We start from the raw sequence: 8,717 nt of genomic DNA on the forward strand, positions 1-8,717 counted from the left end.
CCATTTGAACTAAAAGCAGATCACCCGTTTGACCCTTCAAATGGTAAAGGAAGCAAAATGTTCCAGTATGTGGAACCTATGTAAACATTATCCTATTAAAGCTGCTCAGAATTTAGGCCAGGAACTGAGAGGCTTCATAACATATCAACGACTTGGGGAAAACTATTAAAAATTCTTTATATTAAAAAGTGAATTCAGTAAAAGCAATCAAGTCCATCCAGTGTGTGCCTTCTGGTTTTGTGGCTGTTATCTTCACTAGGGTTGCCAGTTCCAGGTTGAGAAACTCCTGGAGATTTGAGGGTGGAGCCTGGGGAGGATAGGGCACGGCAGGGTACGATGCCATAGAGTCCACCCTCCAAAGCATCCATTTTCTCCAGAGAAACGGATCTCTGTAGACTGGAGATGAGCTGTAATGCCAGGAGATCCTCAGTTCTCACCTGGAGGCCAGCATCCCTAGTCTTCACCTTAAACTAAAGCCTAACCCCTACTTTTCTGTTTAGGCTCTGGTCCTCAGAGCATTTGAGTGGAGGACAGTTCTGTCAGACAAGTGGTCTTAAAGCAGTGACCATGCTTTAGATGAGAGGGCAGTGCATGGTTTGTTTCAACTGTAGCAGAGTTCTGTAGGACGCTTAACCCCTCCCCCCCAAAAAAAAACCCTAAGTGTGATTTCTCAAACTGTAGAGCTGAAGAATCCTGTGGTGTTGTTGTTTTTTTTTTTTTTAAACTGCGTGTACTACTAAAACTTTAAATAACATGAACAGGAATATCCTTTTCTTGGCCCAGAGATCATGAAAAAAAAAAAAAAAACAGGATCCATGAGAAGTGTGTCACGGCATCAAAGGTCACGGCATCAAAAGCTACCACAAAATTATCTGTTTCTTCTTATTTTAATGGCTACCCTAAGTTGGGCTTTCAACACCAGTACAATTTGCCTGAGTAATGAGAGCAAATATTTAGACCTTGGTTGATTTATGTTCTTTGCATAACACAAAAGTGATGGTTGCGTTGGACATTTTTCTTGGATACATATTTTTCATATCGTGCTGCTTTGAGTACCGAAATGTCGTGGACTAGTTTTCTGAAATCAGCTTCTATATTTATCTGTTCAGACCATTAGGCAGTGCAGCTTTTTTCATGCCAGCTGTCGAAAACACCAGTGTGCATTCAGTATTGTCTTCCATTTTCTGTAACGGTTATGGAAGATTCAGAAGTTTGATGTTACAGATGTTTAAGCAAATTGCTCTTTCCAGCAGGTAGGCTTGAATACCTTGACAAATGCAGGCCTTGAGGTAGTTAGTGGGGTAGGGAACAGTGGCTTGCAAAGGGGGGTGGGTCCTAGGCATTCTTTACATTGGAGTTTTGTGAAAATCTCAAGTTACTCAGTTGTTTTTGTCAGCTTAGCACCAGCTGGCTTTGTTATCAAGTGGCTGCACTGAAACTGTGTTTTGTTATGTTTTCGTACAGCTTTTGCTTCCTCTCTGCATATAGCTGTCAGGTTGTATTTGCTGGAACAAGCCGCAGAGGTCCTTCGTTTTCCTTAAATTATGTGGTTAACGTACCAGGTTTTAACATCAGTGTGATAAGTTCCTTTCCAGCTATCTCAAAATCCTCACAGTGCAGTTCTGTGCAAGAGTTATTCCAGTTCAAACTTACTGAAATCAAGTGCTTGGACCCACGGCCCTGCTCCACTTGGGAGGGATTCAAGGTCTCCTGCTGGATGGGGGATGAGCAAAAATCACACACACACCCCTTTGCACCTGGGTAGGATCCAAGCCAAAGTGTTTAGACTGGCGTAACTGCATAGGATTGCATGGTTAGCGTATTGCAAGAATTCAAATGCCTGTTATCATATGGAGAAATAATGCTAGGAAACTGGTACCCTAAATAAGTTACATTTTTTAACGATAGAATCATTGTTAATTAAATATGATAGGACTTCTAGCATTTGCCTTGACAGATGAGGCTAATGAAATCCATTGAGTGGTTCTGTTTGAGAAGGGTTGGCATTGTCAACAGCGTTAGAGTTGCAGGGAATTAGATATTTTGACCTCCATAGGTTGCAACTATTTTAATACATGAACACATGAAGCTGCCTTATACTGAATCAGACCCTTGGTCCATCAAAGTCAGTATTGTCTACACAGACCAGCAGCGGCTCTCCAGGGTCTCAGGCTGAGGTCTTTCACATCACCTACTTGCCTAGTCCCTTTGACTGGAGATGCCGGGGATTGAACCTGGGATCTTATGCATGCAAAGCAGAGGCTCTACCACTGAGCCACAGCCCCTCCCCTATATATAGTTCTTTGTTATAATATGATAGGATGATTGCTGCTGCTAGTAATTGCAATTATCTCTAAATGGTTCCTAGCTCTGAATGCAGATTTTTCAAGGGAGAAGAACAGAGGCCAGAGATATCAAAAGTTCCTAGTCCAGTGGTAGATCTAGACACTCGGAGGTTCAGAGGCTGGAAGAGGGAGACGTACAATCTCCGTGTTTCACTGCTGTCCATAAACGTGGGGCAGAGGAGCAGTTAGAGCTCCTTGGAAACTTCAGGCATTCTTATTTGATGCTTATTCACATAAAGTGACTTTTTGGAGCTTGCTACTCTATTGTCCTGATTAGTTCACTTTAAGTTGATATGGAATGATGTTTTAGTATTTGTACCTTTGCATTTAGATTTTAATTTGTGGAGATGTCGTTAGGTTGTCTTATCCTTTGTAAGTACACTTGGAACCTCAAGTTGTGATGCATGCTGCTAATATTTTGTAGTCCCAAACAACTTGTAGATGCTCAGTAGAATTTTAATATTTTTGTAGCTTTTATTATTATAATATTGAAACCTTCCACAACTATAAAAGGAAGGCCTCGTTGTGCATGCCACTTGAACAGCACGGGCTTCAAGGGCGTGGAACACACTGCAAGTGATAATAATCACCGAGCTTCATAAAGATCTTTTATTTTGTCCAGCAATAAACTTCTGCATGCCTGCGGATGACAAGTTGGGAGATGTTTTAATTCAGAAATTGAAACCATGCTGTTGATTAGATTTTCTTCCTTTTTGAACACTTGGTATGCCTGTGTCATAAAAGTGGGTATAATTCGTTGTGCTGTTAGTGTGTTGTTAGAATGGTGTTTTGCAAGCAGGTCACTCCCTGCTAAAGAAAACATGTTGAGGTCACTACTTATAACCTGTATTTTACGAACAGCAGTGTGGTAACTCTTAAAGTAAGCATCCAAGTTGTTTTTTCCCGACTACTACTACTTCTACTTCTTTTTGGTAACTGTGAAAACCATATCTGACCATTCTTTCTGGATTCTTTTTCTTTCTTTTTAAACAGATAAAAAAATATTTGGAACTTGAACCGCTTGCACGAGGAAAACGCTGGATACTTAAGCCATGTTCCTTGGATGACATGGAAGCTGTAAAAGACAGCTTTGGTCTGCTGATCAATTTACTAGAAGACAGAGATCTCGAGCCTGCCCAAATCTGAAAAGAAACAAGAATGGCTGTTGGATAGCGTTGTACCTGTTCGTCTTGCTTTCTGCTGAATTATGGTTTGATATTGAGGAGACTGCGTTAGAGCTTGCAATAAATATATTTTTGTGTTTAGTCTGGAAAACTTTTTTTTAATAAGTTCTGTGAATCTGGTCATGATTCTTTTTGGCAAGGTTGTCTATACTACTAAAATGGGGAGTTCCTCTTGTTTACCTCCAGTTCTGCTCACTACGTGGCATGGTCTTGCGCGGTCATTAGAAAAACAATAATCTGGAATTGTGCTGCACGTGTAAAGCAACCTAAAAATAGACAAATAAAGAACTAATTACAGTTCTAAAAATAGTGTTCAACAGTGCTCTAGCTATTTTACAATTGTGTGGTATGAGCACTTCGGTCACTCATAGTCACAGGAGTGATTTTGATGCAAACGTTAGTTGGAAGCCTTACTAAATGCACCCACGTACCTTTTAACATTTACTATTTTAATTCTTAATGAGACAAACCATTGATTAAGTGGGAAATAAAGCCAAGACAATGGGAATATCAGTATTGCGTTATGGTTTCAGAAGCATCTTGAGTATAAAGAGTAGCCTTGGTAAATTTGTAGATGTAAATTAACCGGATCACCTAAAATGATGATGAATGGAGGCTCACTTTTAGTAACAACTGTGGTGCAAGAGCAATATGCAAATTTAAATAACCATTAGAGGTATTCTATATAATTAGCATTATGTTAGAATTCCTAAGCCACAGGATCTTTTTTGGTTTTGTTTAAGGTATTAGTGTCTAAATTATATGGTGATGTGCCCATGTTTCTTATATACCCCTATTTTCAGGGGCTTGGATTTTTCTTTCAAACATTGTTTGGGATGAATGTTGGTATAAAGCGCTTAATCTAAAAGGCAGGAGTGTTTGTTGTTAAATGTGAAAGCACTCCATTTTGTTCCAAGAATATGAATGTTGCAGCATTTTATCTTGCTTTTGTAGATTTGGAGTCTTGGGTTTTTAAAATTATTTTTAAGGCTGTCTGTCACTTTTAAAGAACAGCATACAATTGTAAGAAACCTCTCAGTATATAATGCAATTTGATACATCAGTACACTTGGTATTTTGGGCCGCTGATCTCTTGTTATCTTTTTTGTTCCTGCAGAAGGGTGCCGTATGATATACTCTTTAGTAGCAAGGCTGTTAAATAAGGGATTGTATTGAAACCATGGAGTTGATTCTAAAGAAACGTTCTCATTCACAAAATGAGTCCTTCCTTGAGACACATCGATATCCAGCCCAAAGTTTTAAAAACTAATTGCAGAAGAAGAGTTAAAGTTTACCAGAAAATCAGAAGTTGACTTAAAATCAATCAGAAGTTTAGGAATTCAGACACCTAAAGGCATATAATAATTTTTGCCATCATCCTTTTTTTTTTTTTTTTTGCCTGTAGTCTTCCCGCGATGTACATTTTATGGGGATGAATTATATTCCCAAGGCTTGTTCCCAATTAATCTCTTACATTGCACCCTGGTGTCATCTTGAGAAACCCAAACGTTATGGTTGGGCTATTATGGTTCCTCTCCGTGATGAGCAGAGGTTCAAGTCTTTTGTTTGTTTTGTCTTTTGCACAAAAAGAACAACCGAGAGTCAACCATTCACTGCTTTAAAAAAAATCAGGAGAGAATAATTTTCTAATTGGCTTCTTATCTCTAATAGGCCCAATTAACAGCAAGGTAAAATGTGGGTCCAGTTGCCATGACTTGAATGTAACTTGCTCACCAGCAGATGTGAAACAAACTACTGAGCATTTTGACTTGTGTCACAGTTCTGAAATCACCAACATATAGCCACTGCTGTTAGGTGCTGCCTAACTGAAAAACCAAAACAGCTTAACCCCAGAAATGAAGAACAAGACCTCAAGCTCATGGTAAAAGAAATTATAGGGCAGTGAACCTGTGTGTGCTTATTTGTAAGAAAGCCCCAATTGAACTCAGTGTGACTTACTTGTGAATAAACCTACGTCAGATTAAGCTGCAGGACTTTTTAGAAAAATGTTTAGTACACAAGAAAAGTTCATCTGTCCAAGGATTTTCATTAGACATAGATACCTGGGTGTTCACTCCATTGTATGTAAAGAAATGATACCTCAGATATGCTTGACAAGTACCTTTTCATTGTTGTTCGTCTTTGGTAGTTCTGTGATTATAACTGGATTTTAGCATATCTGTAAAGTTTTTATATCTTTAAACACTTCACATTTTTTAAGCTAGTAGGATTAATAAGTTCGTTAATATCACATATCAAGACCACTATTTAAAATGTTTTTGAATGTAAATTAACCTCTCAACAACAACACGGTTCTTCATTCCTCTCTGTTAAAATGTTTGTCCTCTCTGTTGAAATGTTTGTTTTAAAGCTCGTCCTGTACGTTCATCGTATAGATGAAATAAACCCCGTTGTTGGGGATTACTTGCCATGGAAAGTCGTTAAACGTTGAATATTGGGGGAGGTTTTGAGAGAGAGAGAGAGAGAGAGAGAGAGAGAATGCTGTTTGAGGCGCAAGACTCTCATAGACATCTGTTAAATTGCTTTCTGAGTATGCGTGAGTGTGCGACTTGAGTGCCCACATTGGGCTTCCCCCCCTTCTTCTCAGACCTATGAGTGTCTGCAGTACTTGGGCAGAATAAAAACATTATCAATCAGTATCTAACAGCAGCTGTTTTGACAGGTTTCTGTCAGACATCTAATGCTTTACAACCGTCAGTGGCTCCTTTTGTCTACCAGTTCTAAAATGTTCATTGTGCTGTTCCCATGTCTGTCCCTCGCTCTTATATCTCTGAATATCTTTAACATGCTCAGTATTTTTCCCCTGTATAATGTGCCACATGTCTTGGCTTCCATGTTCAAATACTGTTAAGTATGTGTTGTTTTACTGAGCTTCTTATGGTTCATTATTTATAGAAGTTAACAGATTTTTGTACTTAACTAGCTAATACAGTTGCCTTTTTTTGTAATGGCAAATAATTTATATTCCAAAGGTTTGTATCTCTCTTTAGTTAAATGCAATGGATGATAGCTAACTATCATATAGCCCTGACTTTATACTAAAAGTACAGCATCAGTACTTCATTGACCAATTTGTGCAGACAACTGCTATGCAGGAGGAACCGTTTGTGATTTATATAATTTACGCTAACCAAAATGGAAATAAATGCTGTGTAGAACACGTCAGTTCAAATGTTATCATCAATATTAACATTTTGATTGTGTTATTAGTGTCTGTTACACAGTCTGTTATGGTGCTCAGAAGACTCACTTGCACAACAATTTCTTGGAATGTTCCTGCAAAGGTGTGCATTTCACTAAGTCACTTCATTTGAGGTGTGTTCAGACGTCTGGGTGGAGTTTTACTTGAATAAAAGTAAAGCCCAATGTATGGGTTCCTGCCAGCAAATTATACCCATAGAACATGTTTATGTGATATGAGGAACATTTTACATTGTAAAGCAACATCTGTGGAATTCTTTCAGAAAGCCGGGCAAGCGGGAGTGTGCAAGTACTTAGTTTCCTGCAAAATCCATGTGGCTTTTGAATTTTTATGCAATTGGCTGGATCCTACCCCTTTCCTACCACTCTGTTGAACAAAGCTTGAACCTTTCCTCCAGTCTCATGAGCCTTTCTTCAACTTATGTGGCTTTTCCTCCGATCGAAGAGCCACGTAAGTTGGAAGAAGGCTCCTTGGAGAAGGTTGGAATCATGCCAATAAGCTCCTCCATGGAAATATCAGCACCTTGTTGAGATATATCCTAGGGGAATGGATCGAAACAAATGTTAGATCTCAATATCATCTGCCATATAAAAAGGGCAAGAGTCCAGTAGCACCTTAAAGACTAACAAAAATATTTTCTGGTAGGGTATGAGCTTTCGTGAGCCACAGCTCACTTCTTCAGATACAGCTAGAATGTGAATTCATCGGTCTTTAAGTAGAGGAACAGTATGTAAATGTGAATAGCAGGCTTGATGGGATTAGGTGTGATATGCAGAAGAGTCTGTGATGTCCAGGGGAGAGATGGGTGTGGAGAAATCAGCATTGGTAATGGGCCATGAATGCAAGGTCTTTATTCAGCCCAGGTAAATGCATTGACTTTAGTTTGAATAAAGTCAATGCATTTACCTGGGCTGAATAAAGACCTTGCATTCATGGCCCATTACCAATGCTGATTTCTCCACACCCATCTCTCCCCTGGACATCACAGACTCTTCTGCATATCACACCTAATCCCATCAAGCCTGCTATTCACATTTACATACTGTTCCTCTACTTAAAGACCGATGGATTCACATTCTAGCTGTATCTGAAGAAGTGAGCTGTGGCTCACGAAAGCTCATACCCTACCAGAAAATATTTTTGTTAGTCTTTAAGGTGCTACTGGACTCTTGCCCTTTTTGACTACTGCAAACAGACTAACACGGCTACCCACTGTGAATTATCTGCCATATAAGATTAATTTTCATAATGGGTTATCTCCCAATCACATGATGGCAAACTGCACATGATGAATTTTAAAACAATTTGAGGAACACAGGCCAGAGAAGCACATGTAGTTAGTGACCAGAACTGAACAACAGCTTCAGCCAGTGGTTATCTGTGACTCATGGAGAGCCACATTTGCAGTTGTCATCAACCCAAAGAGCCACATGAGTACTGTATGCTTTGTATGCCACCACACAAAACAAACAAAAAGTAATTTCAGAGGATAGTTATGTTGGTCTGTAGTAGAAAAGTTAGACTCAAGTCCAGTGTCCTCTTAGAGACCAACAAGATGGGTTTTTTTTTTGGGGGGGGGATAAGCTTTCAAGGCCCTGACCTGGATGGCCCAGGCTAGCCTGATCTCGTCAGATCTCAGAAGCTAAGCAGGGTCATCCCTGGTTAGTATTTGGATGGGAGACCACCAAGGAAGTCCAGGGTTGCTATGCAGAGGAAGGCATTGGCAAACCACCTCTGTTAGTCTCTTGCCTTGAAAACCCCATAGGGGGTCGCCATAAGTCGGCTGTGACTTGAGGGCACTTTACACACACACATAAGCTTTCAAGAGTCAGAGTTCTCTGACAAAGGAAGCTTTGATTCTCGAAAGTTTATACCTGTGTGTAGTGCATTACAGTAGTCTATGCTTGATGTTACCATGGCATGAATCGGCCCTTCTATCCATCACACAGGGCCCTTGGTCAGGGT

The 8,717-nt window shown here is 39.7% G+C and overlaps 1 protein-coding gene across 3 annotated transcripts in view; it reads left to right on the forward strand.

The window, feature by feature from the left end:
• ARL15 (ADP ribosylation factor like GTPase 15) overlaps positions 1-3,622 on the forward strand; it is a 194,612-nt gene extending 190,990 nt beyond the window's left edge. For all 3 annotated transcript variants that reach the window (XM_056848586.1, XM_056848585.1, XM_056848587.1), the window contains one exon: positions 3,339-3,622. In XM_056848586.1, coding sequence (XP_056704564.1) covers positions 3,339-3,491 — 153 coding nt within the window. In that variant the 3' untranslated portion in view covers positions 3,492-3,622. The remainder of the gene's footprint in view (positions 1-3,338) is intronic.
• The last annotated feature ends 5,095 nt before the right edge of the window (positions 3,623-8,717 follow it).

This window comes from Euleptes europaea, chromosome 4, assembly GCF_029931775.1.
Source record: "Euleptes europaea isolate rEulEur1 chromosome 4, rEulEur1.hap1, whole genome shotgun sequence".
Lineage (NCBI taxonomy): Eukaryota > Metazoa > Chordata > Lepidosauria > Squamata > Sphaerodactylidae > Euleptes > Euleptes europaea.